The 22360-nt window shown below is 45.0% G+C and overlaps 1 protein-coding gene and 1 pseudogene across 1 annotated transcript; one reads left to right on the top strand and one right to left on the bottom strand.

The window, feature by feature from the left end:
- The first annotated feature begins 6662 nt into the window (after positions 1 to 6662).
- LOC120664470 lies at positions 6663 to 11248 on the top strand (annotated as a pseudogene).
- A 6497-nt stretch (positions 11249 to 17745) lies between these two features.
- On the bottom strand, positions 17746 to 21856 carry LOC120664469 (TPR repeat-containing thioredoxin TTL1-like). Its single transcript, XM_039943714.1, has 7 exons — positions 20678 to 21856; positions 19985 to 20186; positions 19717 to 19901; positions 19295 to 19628; positions 19002 to 19206; positions 18710 to 18816; positions 17746 to 18610 (listed from the first exon to the last, which is right to left on the bottom strand). Exons 1-7 carry the CDS (start codon positions 21583 to 21585, stop codon positions 18449 to 18451), a joined length of 2103 nt encoding a protein of 700 aa, XP_039799648.1. The 5' UTR covers positions 21586 to 21856; the 3' UTR covers positions 17746 to 18448.
- Between the last annotated feature and the right edge of the window lie 504 nt (positions 21857 to 22360).

Here is a 22360-nt window from a genome sequence, read left to right as displayed (position 1 = left end):
CTTTAGTAAGAAAGTAAGAAATAATACTATGAGAATGGAAATGGAGACCGGGCGGAGGGAAAGTTGGACATGATTATGGATTAAAAGAAAGTTGAGTCTCCGCCTGTGTCGATTGAGGACCGTTCCGTTGTTGGCCCTTTGACTGAGGATTGAACAGCACTAACCGCATGCCGGGAGTAGGAGGTAGTCGAAACCGGTAAGCTAATTACCTAAATTGCGTTGGAATCTGAGTCCCGACCTGCGGTGCTGGGTAGGGATGACAGATGGTGAAGTGGCCCACGGGTTCACCAGGTGTTCACACGTGTGGGGCTCATCATTCGGGTGCTGGCGGGCTTGATTCAGGCTTCAGGGTAATCGTGGGAACAATTGCTCGGTGTGACCCGCCGGGGTCGCACTTGGCGTGTGAGTTAGGTCCACCTTGCAAGGTTAAAACGGATTGATTCGCCGTGACTCGCGGATATGAGAGCCTTGGTCAATACGTCGCATCGTAGTAAGGATTGAAAGGACAGAAAGAGAAAAGATGGATTTATGTGGTTGTTCTTGAAAAGATAATATGATTAACCATGTATACTCTAAAGAACTAGGCAAACCTAGTTTCTAGCTATCAACACAATTGGAGCTAAAATATTGAAAGTAAGGATCTAGTACTAGTAGCTTTTCAGCAAAATAACTCCATAGCCAAAGAGCTGTGCATGTCTAGATAATGGGCTAAGTATACCCATAGACGGGTAAGCCTTGCTGAGTATTAGAGTACTCAAGGTGTGGTTGTAACCCTTCTGAGCAGGCTGTATTCCGGAAGACTTCGAGGAAATCGGTGCGTCCTGGATTGGTCAGCCTCTTCCTCCAGGTTGGACGGTCGAGTGGGTCCCGTCTTCTCCGTGAACTGCAGGCAGGTGAGCCTCACATCAGTGGGCAAGATGTGAAGCTCTTCTTTTGTCATCGACGTTATCTACCATACTGTATTTGAAGCTTGTTTCAAATTGTTTGTATTTTCCGCTGCGTTTGAACTCTGTATATAATATGTAACCCTGGCTTATAAAACTTTATTGTAATTTAATTTGGAGACTTTTGTTTAACTCTGGTTGTAAGTTAAGTTTGAAAACATTTGTTGCTTGTAATCACATGTGCTCGTCTTTTGGCGAGAGTTCCCGTGTAATCGATCCTGGTTATAGCGGGCAGTCTGGGTGTACTGGTGAAGTGCAGTATCGGAGGATTAAGTTAAATGGTTAATTAGTGGACTTGATCGGTATTATTTGGACTGTTCTGTGACAGCCGCTCGCCTGTGCGGCAATAGGATTCAAAATCATGTATCTAATTGAAACAATAGTTATTCACCAGACATTGGATGCGCACTAACAATGCTCTCCATATTGTCATATTGTAAGAGTATGTTTGGTTGGGCTGTGACTTTACCAAAAATTATTGTTGGCTATGACTTTATAAAAAGTAATTTTGGAAAAACTGTTGTGGGATGGTTGGAAGTCCGTTTGGTTAAGCTGATGTGGCTTTTGAAGAAGTACCCTCACTAACAAGTGGGTCCCACATGTCATACATAGATTGTCTTTTCTTCTTCCTCTGGTCAATGCCAGGCCGTGCAGGGAGGGGCTCGCCGGAGCCGCGCCCGCCCTCGGGGAGGAGCTAGCGCCGGCCGCTGGCGCGCGGCGGAGCTCGCCCTAGAGCGGCGGATCTGCGGCGGGCCGTCATGCGCCCCGACCCGCCCGACCGTGGCCGCCCCGCCCGGCTGTGGCCCCACCCGCCGGAGAGGAGGTCCGCCATGAGTGAGTCATGCCGGAGAGGAGGTTCGTCGGAGGGCCGCCGGGGAGGAAGCAGAGAAGGTCGCGAGAGGGAGGAGAGAGCGACAGAAAAGAAAAGAAGGTGAACCGGTATCCTCAAAACCAGTGGCAGGTTGGTAATTTTTTGACCCAAAAACCAATAAAAGCAGGGGGTCCAAGTGCTTTCTAATTTATACTAGACAAAAGCTGCTTTTGGTTGTGGCTTTGGATGGCAACCAACCCTTTTGGTTGGACTGTTGGCTTTTGGAGGCAAAAGCCACAGCCAAAAGCCCAACCAAACACACCCAGTCATTCCAACTTTCTTAAGAAGTCAAACTATTTTTATATTTGATCAAAATTATAGATTTTTTTAAAAAAAGACTTATAGCACAATAGATATAGCAATGAATAATCTAACGATACTTATGCCCCGTTTGGATGGCTGGCTGGAATGGATAGTTCGGCCGGTGGAACAGTAATTGCTAGGAACTACTATTGGAGCTAGTGGTGGGCTGCCGAACGGCTGGGCTGATCAGCCCAGCCAGTCCAGCCATTTTTCACCATCCGAATGGGCTGTTATTTGATACCATAAATGTTAAATGTTAGTACTTTATTGTATAAACTTGATCAAACTTGAAATGTTTTGACTTTTCAAAAAAGTTGGAATGACTTGCAGTTTGGAACGGAGAGAGTAGAATTAGAATCGATCTTGATCTAAGTCTCACCATTGGTTGATGGATCAAATTCACATGGATTAGAGGTGAGGAAACGACTAGGTGGTAAATGCAATGCTAGTTGGGTGTGAAGAAATTTCCTCCACTCGTTTCAAGATGCAAGTGAAATTTATTCAAGACCGCAGTCTGTTTTTGAGAAAGTGAGAAAGAGAAAATATCTGAAAAAGACTGTGCAGGTGCAAGCCACCTTTTGCGGTCTCATCTTTGTTTACTATCTCAACTTGGTACTGTAGTATTTACATTTATTGAAATTCTAAGCTATTCAATTTATTTGGCTATTAAGATTGCTAGACATGTTGCATAGGCTGTATAAGGAGTGGCTTTTCTTTTATTTTCGAATCTTTTACTTTGCTTTATAGCTCTCTTAATATTAAAAGTCACAAGAGGTGCAGTCTACTTGTCTCTTCCGCGGGTGATAATCTATGATCTTTACGGGAGCATTAAGTCAATTTTCTGACGATCTTGGTAATGCACGAATATCACAGGTTTGTGCGTTGCGTGGCGTGGTTTTTTGAATGAGGTTATTGCGTCTTTACCCCTATTTTGAACCTCAATTGCGATTTTACCCTCCTTTTTCTTTACTTTGCATTTTTGCCCCTACTGTTCCACTGCGAAGCTTCCGTTTACCCCTGGAGTTGACTCCGTTAGTTGCATTGAGAGTTTAAGAGTTTTAAAAAAAATAAGAAAACTCTTCGTAATACAGTTAAAAGACCAACATACCCCTTATCTCTTGAATCCCTTATCTTTCACCGTGTTGTCTATCTATTCATCTGAGCCACCCACGAACCCTAGATCTAACTTTGCAGGCGAGGAGCGGCTGAGCGGCGGGGCGGCGCCGAGCGCACGCGCAGGAGGCCACGCCGCGCAGGAAGAGAGGGCCCGCGGGGGCCACGCGGAGGCCGGCGCCTCGCCTCGCCTCTCCTCGAGCGGAGGGCGCGAGCCACGCGAGCGGGGGCCCGCGGAGGGCGTGCAGAGGCCGCGCCGCACAGGAGGCGAGGGCGCGCAGGACAGGAGGCGGGGCCCGCGGAGGGCACGTGGGAGGCCAACGCCTCGCCTCGCGCGGAGGGCGCGAGCGGGAGACCCGCGGGGAGCGGCGCTGAGCAGGAGGCGGGGGCGCGCGCAGGTGCCACCCGCGAGGGGGCGAAGCACGCGCTGCGGCCATGGATCCAGAGGTCAGGGATGTGGAGTTGGTGCTCAGGTACTATTTTTCGATTTTTGACTGTCTATCGTACAAATGTGGGACAAAATAATCTTGGGATTTAGACAATTGCGCTAATTTTATTTCAATTGCTCTGATTTGTAGGCCAAATCAGATGAGTTTGAATCTTGTTATTAGGGTTCGATCATTCTTCAGTTTGCCTGATGGGGGACCAAAAACATGGATGCGGGGTAGAACTTTGCCAACTCAAACGATTGACATCCATAACTATAGTTTGCTGCACTTGGTTGATTTCATAGCTGAACACTATATGTGGGGTTCGAAACAGCACATTACTTTGTCGCGTGAGTCAGAATATACTATGGAGATAAAGTCTGATGAGGAACTGTTTGAGTGATTTCAACTTAATCTAGACAAGGGAGTAGTTCGGATTAATGCTCAGATCAATGATTTTGAGGGCCCATTGTAGTGTTCGCCAACGAAACGTAGGTGTCACTCATCTGTAAGAAATAAAGCACCCACCACCACCAATGAAAGAGCCACTGAGACACCTATCAATGAGAGCTGCCCCAATGAGAGAGTCACATCCACAAGTAATAAAAGGAGAGGCACCAAATATAAGGGAAAAGGTGGAGATGATGATGGTGTAGGAGTTGATGAAGAGGGCATATATTCTGACACTGATTCGCTTGCAGCGCTAAGTGATAGCAGCTATGATAGTGATTTGGCTGCATCATCTGACTCTGATGATGATTGCTCTGGCACTGAGTTTGATCCTAATGGTGAAGTTGTTGACAATGATGATGAATATGACCCTCCCTCCTTTTCATATGATGTTGCTGATCCAAATATTGATGTAAATGTGGTGTTTCCAGATGTGGATCAGTGCAAATCTGCAGTTACCCATCATGCAATCTTGCATGACCATGCCTTTGAGATTGTGAAAAAGGACAAGAGCAGATTTAGAGCTAAATGCAAGAGAGCCAACCAGGGCTGCAAGTGGACGTTTTTTGCATCATCTAGTACGAAATACATTGGCTGCAAGGTAATTAGCATCATTTTTCTATCATTTTCAGCAAGTAATTAGCATAAAGAATGTATGAGACACTTGTGGAAGAACATGAAGAAGAATGGGTATGGTAGTGAGCTTTATGGTAAGAATATGTGGTATGCTGCCAAGAGCTTCACAATTGATAAGTTCAACTACTTCATGGGCAAGATAGAGGAGAAAGATCCTAGTGCACTTGAGTGGTTGGATGAGCATCATCCATTTGTTTGGAGTAGAAGCAAATTCTATGAAGATTGCAAGGTAGATTACATCAACAATAATCTTTCTGAAAGTTTCAATAGTTGGGTGTCAAAAACCAAGGATTTTCAGATTGTTGAGATGCATGACAAGATAAGACAGATGATCATCAAGAAAATGGTTTTGAGGGCCAAAATTGGTAGAAAAATGGCAGGATACATCATCCCAGCTATCATCAATGCTCTGAATGCTAAAACCAAGACTATTAAGGACCATGAGGTGTTGATATGTGGGGCTGGAACAGCAGAAGTAACAGTGAACATATTCAGACATGCAGTTAATTTGGAACAAAGGACATGTACTTGTAGAGCTTGGCAAGTGACTGGAAAGCCCTGCACTCATGCTCTAGTTTTTATTGCTAGGCTTAGCAGGCATGCAAAGATGGATGAATTTATTGATGACTACTTCTCTGTTAATAGGTTTAGGAAGGCATATGTAGGTACTTTCAATCCTATGACATCTAAGGATAGTTGGCCACGTGTTGATTTAGGCTACAAAATCAAGAAACCTAAATTGAGAAGGAAATCAGGCAGACCAAGAATATCTAGAATGAAGTCATATGATGAGGCTGGCACTAGCAAAAAGAGGAAGCCATGTTCAGAATGTAATTAACTAGGCCACATAGCCAAGCATTGCCAAGAAGGTCTCACTGCTAGTCAAAAGAGGAAGCTTTCAGCTTCACAAAATGGATCATCTTCACAAACCTCAGGGTGAGTGGTGGATTTCTAGCTATTTCTGTTTTTTTCCTACTTTATGTTGTCAAACTGTTAATTGAACATCTTTCTATGCTTTGTGTGAAGTGCAAGTGCAACAGAAAAAGGGAGAGGGAGGGGAAGAGGAAGGAGAAATCTAAGTGAAACTCAAGTTCAAATAGAAATTGCTAGAGGAGGGAGGGGAAGAGCAAGAGCAAGAGCAAGAGCAAGAGCAAGAGGAAATCCAAGTGAAAATGAAACTGGAACCGAAAATGCTAGAGGAGGAAGAGGAAAAGGAAGAAGGGGAGGAAGAAGGGGAGGATCAGGAGGGCGATTGGCTCAATTGTTAGGAATAGATGCATGAATGTGATGCAGCCACCTCTCATCATGTAATATACCGGTCGCTTTTGTTGGACACCTATGTTGGGATGTGATCTCATGGTGCTTCTCTTTTGGATATGTATGATGGGGGTTCTGATTTGGTGCTACATCTCTTTTGGATATGTATATATGATGGGATATTATCTATTTATTATCAACATATATGCATGTGGTTTCAACTTAATTTTGTATGTCATGTTGCTGTTCAAATTTCTGTCAAATACTTGTTTATATTCTTATTGAAATTCTGCTGAAATATAATGAAAACAAGGGTATATTCACAAAGTTCTAATAAAAATAGGGGTATATTTGCAAGGGTAAAATTGTCTTCTTTAACACCGTTAACTACTGTTCACGGAGTAGGAGTAGAATGAGTGTTCATTTGCGAACAGTAAGGGTAAAAATGCAAAGTCAAAAAAATAGGGGTAAAATCGCAATTGGAGTTCAAAACATGGGTAAAAATGCAATTGCCCCTTTTTGAATCGCCACTAGACGGAACGGCCCAGGATTACGCCTCCCCGTTTGAAAGGCGGACTCAAGCTGTGCACCGCCGCCCGCTACCCAATAGATAACGTCTCGGTCCACTTCACACTCTGCTTCCCTCCCTCCTGCCCTGCCATGGCGACCCCCACGGCTTACGCTCTCCTCCTCCCCTCCCATCTCCCTCCTCCGTCCCTTCGCTTCCCGCCCCGCCCCGCCACGTCGCTGCCCCGGGCATCCGGCGGCTCGCGCAGCCTCTGCGCGCTGGCCGCCCGCGCCTGCAGGCGCCGCCGCCAGCGCCTGCCCCGGCGGAGGAGGTCGCCGAGGAGCAGGACGTCACGCCTCCGCTCAGGCTGCTCGAGCCGCCGCACGAGGACGACCCCTTCCCGCCCGAGGTCCCCGTATCCCTTTCCAACTCCTGGAATTTCTTGCTCCTGGGTGTTTAAAACTGCTGCGAAAGCTCAGGTTCTGCGGCCGATGGAAATGAGCTTCTCATGGCTTTGTGATGCTCCTGTTCTCTCCGTTTCGGCCGTCGTACTGGGATTTGGATTGCTCATGTGCGCGTTGACACTGTGCAGATGGAGCCCGCGGACCCTGATTTCTACCGGATAGGATACGCGCGGATGATGCGCGCGTACGGGATTGAGTTCCTGGAAGGGCTGGAAGGGATGGGTGTGTATGCTTCCCGGGACGTGGAGCCTCTCCGCAGAGCTAGAGTGAGACATTTCAGTGATTCTCAGACCTCTACCTAGAGCTTCCTAATCAATTTGAGGTTCAAACCACCAGTTCGACGCAACAGGATGCGATTCACCACATTAGTTAGTCTCTTGTGTGATGGATGTAGTTTGTGATTGTTCATGACATATTGACATTGCCATGTCAATAAGTGAGTTCTGAAGCATAGTGGTTTAAATTGGTACTTGTTTCTTGTCCATGCGTGTTTTACCAACACGATATTTCAATTTCCATGCCCATGTATAGTATCTTCCATATAATCACCAGTGGAAGTCAGTTAATGGCATGCAACTTCAATTTTTTTCCCACGCACTTTGCCAAATCCAATGCCCACATGTTACTTCTTCATAATGCTGTAGTACTATGGTCTTGTTCAGAAACAATGATACAATTTGACGAGGATGCTCCAATTTTTTAAATAATAAATTTAGTTTTAGTACACAGTGACAATATGCTTAAATGGATATTGATTCTGCTTGCTTTTTTCTTCAGGTAATTATGGAGATTCCCTTAGAGCTAATGCTGACTATAACTCAAAAGAAACCTTGGATGTTTTTCCCCTGACATTATTCCACTAGGTCATCCTATATTCAACATTATTGAATCAACAGATCCAGAGGTAAATGGATTAACCAAACTATTAATGCTGTCACTGGTTTATTTTAAATGTTTAGTTGAGTTAGCTTGGTGAATGGATTGTTCACGTAAGTAAGTGTGGGTGTGGTAATTGAATACATCATTAAAGAAGTCTGGAGCCCTCTAATGCTTCTGTGTTGAAGTTGCAGTTATATCATGCAATTTCAGTATTCGTAGAATATTTTAGTTCTTATAGCACTGGCAGTTGAACGGTAATTGAGAATCAACAGCAATTCGACTGTACATTCCATCTATATGATTGAATTTGTCAACTCACTATCCTCACTGTTAAATAAGAGAATAAATGACACCATTGTCAAAAACATAAACCATGTTTTCCTCCTTCACTGATACCAAGCTTCAATAGTGGCGCAGACTGCAAGCTAATGTGATTTGTATTATTCCTGCAGATGGATTGGGATCTAAGATTAGCTTGCCTTCTTCTCTATGCATTTGATGTAGAAGACAACTTTTGGCAGTTATATGGTGATTTTTTGCCAGGGCCTGATGAATGCACTAGTTTGCTGCTGGCACCGAAGGTATCCAAAAACTAACTAAAAGTAAACTTCTACTTTGTCCCTTTTTTTTTGAGACAGAAGCTTCTTATACCTGATTCTACAGTTTGAATGAATTTACATGCCTGGCTTTCTAGGAGGATCTGATGGAACTAGAAGATGAAGATCTTGCCTCAGAAATGTTAAAACACCAGCAACGAGCTATTGACTTCTGGCAAAAGCATTGGGTACACTTCTGTACACTGTATCCTTTTACTAGCTTTGCTTCCTGAGCTCCTCTAACATTAGCTTTATGAGTAATGTCCAGGACAAAGCAGTTCCTTTAAAGCTAAAGCACCTTGCCCGTGCCCATGAGAGATTTCTCTGGGCCCTGAGTATTGTTCAGTCTCGCTCTGTAAACTTGAAGATGAGAATGGGAGCCTTCATCCAAGATGCAAATATCCTAGCTCCTTATGCTGGTATTTCTTCTTCTTTTTTGTCATGTTTCCCTATTTACAGCTTTTTAATATAATAATATGTATTAGGTACTAAAATCAACAACAAAGCTCTAGTGTATGAGCCTGAGAGATGATAATCACAATAATTGGATTTAACCATGTACTTTCATTGGACCTTAACCTACTTTGTTTTGTGGCTTTGTATGCCGCTATACTTGTTTATTTACTGCTGCGTAATACAGCATTCGAGCATTTGAATCAGTATGAAATGTAAGTTAAATACTAATAGTAGATAATATCTCTTATATTAACACTAGTACTTGCACAAAAGTATAACTCGAGCTAAAAGCCATAATAAATACATCTACTGTCATATTTCACACAAGTGCTTTGCATCTTTAATTCTCCCAAACATTATAGTTATCCACCTTAAGTCAATTTATATTGGTCAGTGGTCACTGCTAGCACACTTCCCAATCTTGCACAAAAGTATAACTCGAGCTAAAAGCCATAATAAATACATCTACTGTCATATTTCACACAAGTGCTTTGCATCTTTAATTCTCCCAAACATTATAGTTATCCACCTTAAGTCAATTTATATTGGTCAGTGGTCACTGCTAGCACACTTCCCAATCTTCTGATTAGGAATACCAAAGCTAAATTATGACTTGTCATTTTCTTTCCAGATATGTTGAACCACTCACCCAATGCTAATTGCTTCCTGCATTGGCGCTTTAAAGATCGTATGCTCGAAGTTATGATAAAGGCTGGACATGCTATCAAGAAAGGAGATGAGGTATTGTTTAGGATGTGTGCTCATCTTTACCTTTTTTCTGAGCAAATAATTACTTGGTTTATGTTGCTAGTGAAGCCAAATTGAACTCGTGAATCCACTACTGCACATAGCAATAGAAATATGAGAAATATCTTCACACGACCTTGTTCTTTTAGTCTCAGTTGAAGTATACTATTCCCACAAAGGCTATTCTTTCAAAATTTCAAGCCAGTTCTTTTTCCTTATGTCTGTCTTTGGTTCATGTACAGATGACAATAGATTATATGAGTGGGGTGAACAGCAAATTTATGGAAAGATATGGTTTCTCATCACCAACGGTATGGGCATGCACTTCTATATTCTTACTGCTTCTTTTTATGTATAAGGATGCAGGGAAGTCTTTTTTAACCATTTGTTTGGTATCAGAAAATTGTTTCGGATATAATTGTATCTGTGGATTCAAAGATCTTCCTTGTAGTAAACGACTTGAGTACTGAAATATTCTGTGTTGCTTTCATAAGCATTACAATAACCTGTTGTAAAAAAATTGCAAAACCATTTTCTACAACTTTTGGTGTACCATTTTTGAATTGACATCCTATCTACCCTGGTGTGAAACAAATTCTGCAGAATCCTTGGGAACTTATAAATTTCTCGAGCCCTGCGAAAATTCACATGGATTCCTTCTTATCGGTCTTCAATATTGCCGGTTTGCATGACGAGCTGTACCACAATTGTAGGAACCACTCTGCAATACTTCCCTATGAATCATACTGTGTTTGTTAAACCCGCAATATTAATTCAAGCCATCCTGTTTGTGTTTGCTTTCAGCTGCATTGCCCTCAGTAGAAGCTAACTTCGTGGATGGAGCCGTTGTAGCAGCAGCTAGAGCATTGCCAACATGGTCAGATGGTGATGTTCCTGCAATACCGAGTGTGGAGAGAAAATCTGCTCAGGTGTTGCAGGAGTGCCGCCAAATGTTGGATTCGTTCTCAACTACTGTTGAACATGACCAGCAGATCTTAGGTAAATTATTTCATGGTTCTTCATAGCGACTTTATGTTTCTGAGTTACACTTTGAGCTGAAACTTATTCCGACAAATGTTCCAGATTCCGATGTGCATATCAGCAAAACGCGAGAAATTGCAATCAAGTACGTCAACAACCTATTTGTTATGATGCTAATGATTATATTTCAACTTTGGGCCTGCATTAGGTCATGAAATATTTAGCTTTTCAATACTAGCTTGTTAAGTTTACATTCTTATATTCTATGCACAGGTACCGTCTGCACCGGAAGATGCTCCTACAGAAGATCATCGACTCACTGGACATCTATCAGGACAGAATTTTGTTTTAGCTGTATAGCGCTGCTACTTTCAGTAGAACTTAGAACTAATGTCAGTTTGTGTGTTAATAGCCTTGGAATCATTAGATGTTGGAGGGTTTCGTAAGGTAGTTGCCACCTCTTTTGTAGAGAATTTTGTAGGGCTGCCTTCGTTGTATTTCTAGGAATCAGGTTTAACATTAACACTAGAGGATCCCCACAAACGAAACAAGAAACAAATATACACGGAATAGTTGTCATTCTGGAAGGAAAGATTGTTGAAAGTTTCAGTTCTACACTGTGTGAATGCTGGCAAACCGAAATTGCAAACAAGGAAATGGAGGGGAGAAACGGTTTTTTTTTAGAAATTGCAGACGGCAGATGGTGCGGCATTTTCTTGTCCAAATTGCAAAGAGAAATGCCTGGTCCATTGACCATGGCCGTTATTATCTGGAGGAGAAAAAAAATCCGTGGCCATTTAACTTGCTCAAGCAGCATCCTTCTTCAGCGACGACGGTGCCGTTGCGTGATGTGCGGTGCGGATGTGCTTCCTAGGCCCGATGCGAGTCCCGGCCCGAGCATGCCAGGCAGGCAGACACCGGCGGACGGCGCGGCGGTAGTAGCGAGAGAAAAATGAGAGATGACCTAGCATGGCGAGCGTGCCGGCCGGCCGGGCAATGGATGGGCGGCGGCGCCGCCGCCGGCGAGCGGGAGAGAACAGAGAAGGTCCAACACCGCTCGCCGGGGCTAATCTGCAAAAAAAAATAAAGATCAAAATGTAAAAAAAAAGTATCACGGTGCCTAAGATGTTCATAGGAGTAGAATTTGTGTAATAGAGGGTGAGTGTGCGTGAATTATGTAAGTATTATGTGAGTATTTGAGTTGTACTAGATACTTTATAGAAAAAGTTTAAAAATATAAACATAGCAATAACGAAGTCTTTAAGTTTCAACTAGCAAGCTGCCGTGTCATCACCAGGGTTTTTTTACCGACCGGTGGGACAAAACCGTCGCCCACCGGTAGCGGTAAACCGGACCGGTTTGACCGGTTACCGGAAAAACCGGCCAAATTCAAAATCCAAACCAAAAACTCATGTTCAACCGGTTCCTATCGGCTAGCCGACCGGTTGGACCGGTTTACCGATCCGGTTTGACCGGTTAACGGTCGGTTTGAGTGGTAACCGGCCAAATTCAAATTTTTTTTGTTTAAATTCAAATGCCCGCAAAGTATACTAAATGAATGTTTATATAACATGTTTTAGCCTAGATGAACCCTCCAACCCTCTTTTGTACTACTTTTACATTGTATTTGTATACTTTTGTATACATGTTTTTTTTGTTTAACTTCAAATGCTCGCAAAGTATACTAAATGAACGAATATTTGAAAAAAAATTGACACCATTAAATTCGTCGCAACTTGAAGTATTTTTAGGTTTGTTTTGGGAATTTTTCATTTTTTGGAATTCAAATTTGAATTTTGAATTTGGGACGGTCTGAAACCGGCCGGAACCGGAACCGGTCCGGACCGATTTGACCGGTTACCGGTAAAACCGAATCGGTTCCTGTCGGGATTTTTAACCCTGCTCATCACTCATCTGTTATCACACTCTCAACTGGCTTTCTTTTTCTTTTTCCTAAAAAGATCAACTAGTTTTGTTGAAGCTGCATGTTGTGCCATGTGTGAATGCCATTGCCGGCAACTGTAAAGTGCAGGCGAGGACTTGACGGAGAACCAGAACTGATCAGCTTTTGGTGTCTAGAGCCTAGTTTAGTTGTAGCGGTAAAGTTTTTGAAATAAAATCTTTGCACATTTGAAGTACTAAACATAAAATTAATTACAAAACTCGTATATAAACTACGAGACGAATTTATTAAGACTAATTAATCTTTCATTGGCACGTGTATACTGTAGCAATTTAGTATCTAATTATAGTCTAATTAGGCTCATTAGATTCGTTTCACAATTTACAAGCAAAATATGCAATTCGTTTTTTATTTGATCTAGATTTAACACTTCATGTATGTCTGATTCTTTTTCGATGTGATAGTTTTGGAATTTTGAATTTTGCAATTAAACAAGATCTAGATCGTACTCGTAGTCCAGCTAAGGGTGTGTTTAGATCACTTTGCATTTTTCATGTTTTTGGAAGGAAATCTTCAATATTTGAAATATTAAATGTAGACTAATCACAAAACTAATTACAGATCTCGTCTGTAAATTACGAGATGAATCTAATGAGCCTAATTAATCCATCATTAGAGCATGTTTGCTGTAGTATTACTGTAGCAATTTAGTGTCTAATCACGCCATAATTATGCTCATTAGATTCATCTCGCGTTTTACAGTCTATTTGTGTAATGAGATTTATTTTTTTACTACATTTAGTACACCATGCAAATAATTTATAAAAATTTTGTATTTTGCGTTTTGGGATCTAAACAAGACCAAACTGTAAAAGCCTGGCAGGTCACAGATGGCTCGACTGACGCAGAATTGTTGCAGCCCAAATCGCAATGAGAAATGCCTGATCCATGGTGTTTTACTGTTACCTTTTCTACTCGTATTAAAATCACGGCAAAGTCCCAATCCGGAGCCCTGTTCGGCAAGCAGCGTCCAGGTGCCGGCGGTCGTGCCCTCCACGCGACGCGACGCTAGCTGTTGTCCGGAGCCGCCCACCCGGCGCGACCGCCAGCCGAGCCGACGCTGTGGTGGACCAAGGGCGCTCGCCGGCTCGCGTGACGGTGTCGCTGAATCCCACGCAAAAGCTGCCGCCGCAGGCCTACGCGCGAGGTGTCGGCCAGTTTGCAGTGGCGGCATGCGGACCCCGACGGCCGACGGACGGACGGTGCCAAACAATTCCGTTCCGTTCCGGCCGGCCGGGCAGGCGACGGCACTGCTCGTATTGCGAGCCAAGCTCGACTAACTAGGACAGCGGACAGACAGCGTGGCCGAGCGGCGCGCAACGGCACGATCGAGATCAGATCTCTCCTCTCGCCTAGACGTGCTGCTACTCCCTGCGCAGAATGGAAACCTGAGCGAGAGCAAAGGTTACTTGAGGTGTACACCATGCAAGAGCAAGCAATGGCCTATGTTTGTTTGCTCCTTTCCTCATAGTCATTGGACGCCTGAAACAAACGCCTGAAGCAATTGCTCTTGTCGGCAGCAGAACGTATGGGGAGAAAAAAAGATTGCTCCGGACAAGGGAGCGTTTTCTTCGAAAGGAGAGAGACAGATGGCGCCTGCAGGGCCTTTGGCGTGCGTGCAGAGCATCTGTGGATAATCTATAGCTAGATCCAGTACGACTCCTTCGCTTCTTTTTTTTTGAGAGCATACGACTCCATCGCTGAGAACACACACATATACTAGTACTGTACCGGGGCTCCATTTTGGACTCGAAAAACTTTGGCAGTTTGGCGTCCATACCAATCTTGTCTCGGTTGACGCCCAACTTCTCGGTTGTTTATTATTCGTGTAATCATCTTATTTGCTTACGGTCTTACTATGTTTTGCTCTCTCGTAATTCGTAGTGGCTTCTTGGTGCTTATTGCCCATAAAACTTCTTTTTAATATAAAAATACGCAGCTCTCCTGTGTTTTTTTCATAAAAAAATGCCAATCTTGTCTCGTGAACACATGGACAGAGTATCAGCGATTCGGAATCGCCCGTGGCCTTTTAAGCATTGCGCTATGATTGTACAGACATGTTAGTACGAGCATTTTTTTTGAAAAGAATAGTACTAGCATATATGAACCGGTCATGCTGTGCCCAAGCTAGCAATCAACGCCGGAATCCAATCGCGCCATCGCGTGTTACTTGTGCTTTTAGCAATCGATCCGACAAGCGGTCACCGGGGCCTCCCCCCGTGGGCCTTCAACCGTGAGCCTTCCCCTTCCCTTGTTAGCAACATCACAAGGTAATATTATAAGGTATTATTAACATTCATGATTGCAAACATCACAAAGTAATATTTTTAAGGTGTTCAACTTGTTAGCAACATCACAAGATAATATTAACATTCATGAGTGCAAACGTATATGAACCAGTAATTATTTTTTTTCTAGCATTTTTTTTCTCACCATACAATTTGTGCTTTATAAGTCATATAGTTTTTTTAGTTCAAAACTTGTCATACAACTTTTTAGTAAGTTATGTACGATGACATAAATTATATACATAAGGTTTCAGACAATTCGCGCATCAAAAGTTGTGTATCACAAGTTATGCATAAGTTCCACAAGTTATGAATCATAAGTCCTGCATCACAAGTTGTGCATCATAAGCCTGCATCATAAGTTGCGTATCACAAGTTATGCATTATAAGTTATACAATTTAGAAACGAGTTATACAGGCATAAGTTATGAACGCATGGCATCAAGCTCAGGTTCACGTCATAAAGTTATATGTAAAAGTTGTATGTATCGTAAAATTATGATACAAATTTATCTCTTAGAAGATGTGTGTAAAAAGTTATACGTAAAAATTGTATTAAGACATTATAATTTTTTAGAAAAAATAATGTGGACAAAAAACCTTTCCAAAAAAGGAAATAACGCTCCTGTCTGAAATCGCGCGCTGCCACCACTCCTAGCACGCGCGCTAAGGGCAACTCCAACCAAACTCTCAAATCTGAGCCCCTACTTTACCATATAAGAGTCTCTCATCCACATTTCAACTCTCTATTTCTCTGTGCACTCCAACCAATCTCTCATTTGCCTCCCTACTTCTCTCACACACATTTATTTTATCTATATCTTGTAACTAACAAGATAGCTATTTTATATGTAAATGGTACTATTTGTGATAAGTTGTTCATACATAGTTTGCACGAATTAAATGAGCATGATTTTAAAAAATATATAATAAGAAAACACAAAAGTAATTTATTGATGAGATGAATTGTATATAAAAACAACAGCAGCTAGCGGCAAGCTCGCATCCAGCTGATCTCTCTCTCTCATCTCGTCTTCTAGTATTTTCTCTCCCTCCTTGTCTCTCTCTCACACTCCGGCAAGCAGCCACTGACGCCAAGCTAGCTTGGGCAGGAGAGACTGGGGCGGAGCCCCTGCAGAGGCGCAAGCAGCTGCTGGGGGGCAGGAGGAAGCGCTTGTCCGCCTGGGGAGCAACGATGCGGGTGCTGTTGCTGCTGGGCGCTCTGTGGAATATTGTCGGCAACGCAGTGGCTGCCTCGATTGGGAGGTTTCCGATCCATGGCGCGAGTAGCGGCAGTTGGTGGCGCGGATGGATGAGAGCTCGAGTAGGAGCTCCTACATCTAGGAGTTCGGGTGGGTGGATGAGAGTTCAGATGAGAGTCGGGGTTTGGATGAGAGATTGGTTGGAGATGGTTTTTGACGTTTGGACTCTCAAAAATAGGATAGGGGTGTGAATAAGGGGTTGGTTGGAGTTGCCCTAATTAGCTTGACCCCAATCAACGGCACCAACCAACCGACTAGCATATATGAACCGGTCATGCTGTGCCCAAGCCAGCAATCAACGGCACCAACCAACCGACCAACGCATCCGCATTATCCACAACGGCAAGAGCAAATTTGCTCCTCCTCCTCGTTTTTCACGCCCCCTCACATATTTACTGTCTACAGTGCGTCTATAGTGCCAAACAATATATTTGCTCTTTCATTTGCTCTCTCCACTGTGGACGGTCTCAGGCGCTTGAAAGAAGGGCTTTCAGGAGGAGAACTGGAGAAGTCGGCACCGGGACCCAAATCATTGCCGCCCCCTCCCTCGCTCGCAGTCGCAGATGCAATCTAGGCGGATCCAGCAATCGCAGCTGATGAAAAGCCTACCCTTTCTGTCACTCCAAAGCTCCGTTGGGAGCACTGACAAGTGCCTGCTACTCCTAGCTGACGAGATGGTAGGTGGCAGTAGCTTATAGCCAGGCGATGAACGGGTCTCGAGTCCCAAGCAGACAAGCGAGCAACACACGGCACAGCTTCTTCATCCCTACATCTACATGATCCGGCCCTCTCATGCCCAGGATGCACCAAACAGGTGGGAACCGGTCCGGTTTGATCGGTTACCGGTCAAACCGGTCCGGCCCAGTTCCGGTTTGGGCCGGTACCAAACTGGCCCAAATTCAAAATTTAAATTTAAATTAAAAAAAATGAAAAAATTCCAAAAAAATTCCTAAAAAAACTTCAAGGTGCGACGAATCTAATGGTGCCAAATTTTCTCAAAAAATCGTTCATTTAGTATAGTTTGCGGGGATTTGAAGTTAAACAAAAAAACGTGCATATAAAAATATACAAATACAATGTAAAAGTAGTACAAAAGAGAGTTGGAGGGTTCATTTAGGCTAAAATATGTTATGCAAACATTTATTTAGTATATTTTGCGGGCATTTGAATTTAAACCAAAAAAGAAAAAAAATTGAATTTGACCCAGTCAAACCGGCCAGTAAACCGGTCGGTAAACCGGTCGGAACCGGTTGAACATGCAATTTTGAATTTGAATTTGACCGGTTTCCACAGATTTCCGGCCAAACCGGTCCGGTATACCGGTACCGGACCCCGCCGGTTTAACCGGACCGGTTGGAAAATTAAACCCTGCTCATGCCACATGCCGACATGCGGACATGTATTATCATGCTAGAGACAGTCAACAACAGTAAAGCTCACAACAGTATCAGCAACAGCAAAAGCCTATTGTGGACATGGGGCCTTCTGTGTGATGCAGAACGGAATCTTATTTGCAAGTATGGAATAACAAGAAGGCTCAGCATCTCCGCAGGGAGATTGAGCAGGTTTGCCAGCTTGAGTCCAAAATGGGAAAGAATGTCGAGCTATCTTTTTATTCATAGAAACCAATGTCAGCATGAACTATATATATGTATATCAGCGCCACAGACCACCAGAAAGGCATATCTATGCAAATGACATCAACGACACCAGCCACCTCCCTCTTTATCTCTCTACATACCAATAATACATTATATCTTTCTTCATCTATCCCTCCTCTACAAAGGCAACTACTACACCTCTACTCTCCAATCTCCATCGGCCGCAAAATGCTCAAATCTGGTACCACCTTCTCTCCACCAGAAAACCAATCTATCAATGGTTTTAATGTATTGCTATATGCTATATGTACATGTAATGGGAAAACCAGCCAGCCATCTATTCTCGTCTCTACAGCGACATGCATCCAAGGAACATCACAGGGAGGCTTTCTTCAGGAGTGCAATTATCATTTAGGCGCAAAGCCAAGCGATGCATGAGATGGAAGGGTTGCTTAAGCTGGGTCAAATGGTGGGTAGGAATAGTTGCAAGAGGAGGAATGCACAAGACTAGCAACACATGGAAGGGGGAAATGCATAGGAGGTTCCTTCTTTGTATACCAAGCTTGCTCAACATGCCTAATAGGGGGTTATACCGATCTGGTGAAATGCTGTGGAGGCTGTGATAATATTAAATAGGAACAATTGTTGGTGAAATGTTGGCAGGTGGACACTAGCAGGACCAAAGAACTGAGTACCAGACCTTACGAGCTGGAGACAGCATAGTGCCTCACCGAATAGCGCAAGACCTGTAAGCTAGGGCAGATCATCTCCTTCACTCTCGTGCCATCCTTGTAAATCTTGAAGGTTGGGACGACGCGCACGTTCTCTGCCCTTGCAACCATAGGACTCTCATCAACATTTACCTGCGTGTTTGGATACAGATGATTGATTAGCGATTTTGGAGCTCTCACCAAATGCAATTAAGTGCAGCATCTAATAGCGTGATACATTTGGTGGAATACCTTCAGGAAATTCACTGAAGGGCACTCGGAGAAAAGGGAGTCCACGGATGGGGAAATCTGTGCGCATTGCTGATTCATTGTTGCCATGAAGTAAAGAACACATACACCTGCAGACACGCCACACAAATAACAGGTTATTTATGCACTTGAAACAACATTCTAAAAATACATAAAATGCAGGCCTGGTTATCTATCCACTGGTTAGCACAACAAGAATCAATAGGGAGGTGAGAATGACTATGACAGGCCAGGGCCTAGGGTACAACGGTAAATTTGTAGAGAAGAAACTCACCAGGTGAATGGATAGCATCTCGGAGTTGCTCTAAGCTGGTAACTGCCTCAACTTCCCCTCCAAACTTCATATTTGACACCTCCTCTCCACGGGCTGTCTTCAATGCGACTTGTGCACGGAATAAAGATTCTGCAACCTCTGTGTCACCAGGAAGATCCTTGCGCAGCACCTCATAGTCCCGCACACAATCAGCCCAACGCTCAAGCTATGAAAGTGTTAAAAGGAGCTGTCAATACCATCATTGGACAATTGGTGAATGATCATAGGCATAGTGATGCATATAAATTTCTTACCTTTGCATAGGATGCTGCACGTCTTAACAAAGCCTTTGTGTAGTTAGGTTGGACTCTTAGGGCCTCATTGCAGTCCTCAACAGCTTTAACCCACCAACCTAACTTCAACCAGCAAGCTGCCCGATTGCAGTACAGTACCGAATTTGAGGGATCATATTTGAGCCCCTCTCCATAGGCTATGGACGCCTCAGCAAACTTGCCAGCCTTAAAAAGGTCATTCCCCTGGGTTCGAGCCATTGCAACTAGCCTCACATTATTTACGATCACTTCAACTTCTGAGTTACCACGATCAATAAGTCTAGCCTTCTCAGCCAATGCAACAGCTGAATCAAACCTGCAGAAAAAAATTTCAATAATTGTATCACTACAACATACAGCCAGGGAAAGTAGTTATCACAATTCTCAAGGTTTGATATTTGTACCTTCCGAATGCCATGTTGACCTGGGCTTGGACAATAAGCATATAAGAATCAGATGCCATGCCTGAGAGTTTGGTTGGTATTGAAGGTAGTGATGCATTGTCCAATTTCAATAAACTTGTAATAGTTGAATCAGCTTCCTCTAACTTGTGCAACCGAAGAAGTGCTTCTGACCTCAAGGAAAGAAGCTGCAGGCGAAAATTAATTCCCTTGTAAATGGTTCAACTACCAAGAACAACATGATTTCAAGCACAATGTAAGGAGGGGTTACCAATTGAGAGGAGTCCGCTCCATTGGCAATCGCCGCATCAGCTTCCCGTAGTGCGCTCTTCCAATCTCCGATTTTCCTTGCATCCATGCATCTCCCCTGATGGCTTTCCACCTCATGCAGCTTCTGCCACTCAGCATGATCAGATGGGTTTACACTCCCAGCCAGTGTGAAGTGCATCCTTGCCTTGTCAACCATCCCAAGCCTGCAATACGGTAATCATTGTGCAGTGGGGTAAAATTTCCATTCGTCATTGTACACTTGTAAACATCAAAAAAAGAACTAGGACCACTGTTCAACGAATATGCGATTCTGCCTGTTGTGGTCAAAGCACAATCGATAATGCAGGTAAGCAGTCCCTGTCAACTGCATTGTGTGATGCACATCGTGTTAAGGCCCCATTAACTCACTACAACATACTACCAACTAAGGATGCAAACTTTCTCATGCTTCTCATGTAATCACAGGATCAGAGCTTTTACTGCTAAAACAAGTAACAGAACAAATGGTAATGATCAGCACCTTAACTGTAATGATCCCAAATCAGATAACATGACGAAAGGAACTGACAAGAAAAGGAACAGCATATGGGATTTGCACGCAAGCAAAGCGGAGACAAGGAGGCGAGATCTGTGGATGCAATCTCATTCCAGTGCAGAAGGGCAGGCATGCGCACACTAGCGAAAGAAATCTCACCGGACGCATAAGCCGGCGAGGCGGCCGTGCGCCCGGCCGCTCGCCGGATCGAGACGGACGGCCTCCTCACACTCGCGGAAGGCTTCTGCCAGTCGGCCGAGCCCGATGAGCGCGGCGGCGCGGTTGCCGCGGCATGCGGCGCTGTCGGGGCACAGCGCCACGGCACGGTCGTAGTGCCTCAGCGCCTCCCCGTAGCGGCCCTTCTTGTACCACTCGTTCCCGGTGCGAGTGATTTCTTGAAGACCAGCACTGCTGGCCGGCGGCGGCGCCGGGCAGCTCGCCGGAGACCTCGACGAGCTGCTGTGGAGCGGAGCCGCGTCAATGCTGATTCTCGCGGGAGTAGCTCCTCCGGCACTTCCACCGCCGCCGCGCATGATGCTGCCGTGGCCGTAGTGCCCCATGCCGGATCCGAGCACGACCGGGCGAGCGCGCGGCGGCTGGGGCGCGGCCGCCGCCCCCGCGACGCGGCCTGACGGGCAGATGTTGCCGGTGGGAAGCGCATTGGTGAGCGGCGAGCTCGCGGTGCTCCCGCCGCCGCCGACGCATCCCCCGACGCTCCCCGCGCTGCTGCTGCCGCCGGAGAAAATCAGCGGGCCAGATCCGGAGCGGCGGTGGCCGGGCGGGCGCGGCGGGTTGCTGCCGTCCAGCTCGCCCGAGTGGTTCCCCAGGCTGCCGCCTCTCCCCACGGCCGCCGCAGCCGCATTGCCCGGCGCCGGCGACTTGGCGGACCCGGCCGACGAGGACGAGGACGACGGCGTCGCCGCGGCCGGGCGCAGGCGCAGCGGCGAGACCGGCGAGCCGAGATCCGCGAAGACGTCCGCCTTCCGGTCCGGCTTGTCCCTGACGCCCTCGTCGTCGTGGAGCGCGAGCGCCGCGGCGCGCAGGCGCATCCGGTCAGCCTCAGCCATCCCCGGAGCTCGGTCACAGCGCAGCGGCCGACACGAGCAGCGGCACTCCCCTCGGCGACCAAGCGCAGGCAGGCATGCAAGAGAAGTACACAGCTGGTGAACAAGGACAGCAGAAGCGAGTTGGCGCTCCGAGAAGAGACGAAGGTGAGGCGCGTGTATGTATGTATGTATGTATGTATGTATGTATGGGAGGTGGGTCTGCTGTGCTCTCCTCTCCTCTCCCAACTGAGGGAGAGAGAGCGCGCCCAGCTACAGCTAAAAAGTGAGGGGTAGAGGAAGAAGTGAGAGGGAAGGAAAGGAATAGCAGTCGAATAGGAGGGAGGTAAAGCATGGCCACAGGACCCAAAACAAATATAAATCAAATTTAGAAAGGGCCAAAAGCTAATGTAAATTATTCTTGTCCTTGGAAGGAAATGAACTGAATTTTCCCATGGCAATGCTTTATGTTAAGGCAAAATTAGGTCCTGGACATTCAAAAAAGATGTCTTTTGCTAGAACACATCAAAAAAATTTGTCTTTGCCCAAACACACTAAAATTCTTTGGTAATTGGGTCCTGGACACTACACCTCTTATAAAAATCAGTTTAAGGTATGCGGAAAGACAAAATTGCCCCCTACCTATTCTTTCCCTCTCCTGCTGCCGAACGGGATGGCAAAAAAAACAAAAAACAAAAAACAAAACGGATCGGGACTTGTTCCTCTCGACGCCGCTCCTGCTGCTCGCCTGCCGCCAGCTTACTCCGTGGCTCCGTCAGCGCTGCTCCTGCAGCTCGCC

The sequence above is a fragment of the Panicum virgatum genome, chromosome 3N (genome assembly GCF_016808335.1).
Source record: "Panicum virgatum strain AP13 chromosome 3N, P.virgatum_v5, whole genome shotgun sequence".
Taxonomy (NCBI): domain Eukaryota; kingdom Viridiplantae; phylum Streptophyta; class Magnoliopsida; order Poales; family Poaceae; genus Panicum; species Panicum virgatum.
Note: the sequence above shows the minus strand (reverse complement) of the source record. Positions and strands in the feature narration are given on the sequence as shown.

Coding starts and splice junctions, on each gene's coding strand:
- LOC120664469 (XM_039943714.1), bottom strand. CDS start 21,585: ATGGCTGAGGCTGACCGGATGCGCCTGCGCGCCGCGGCGCTCGCGCTC. Junction 19,629..19,716: donor GTCAACATGGCATTCGGAAG/GTACAAATATCA, acceptor TTTTTTCTGCAG/GTTTGATTCAGCTGTTGCAT. Junction 18,817..19,001: donor AGATGCTATCCATTCACCTG/GTGAGTTTCTTC, acceptor GCGTGTCTGCAG/GTGTATGTGTTCTTTACTTC.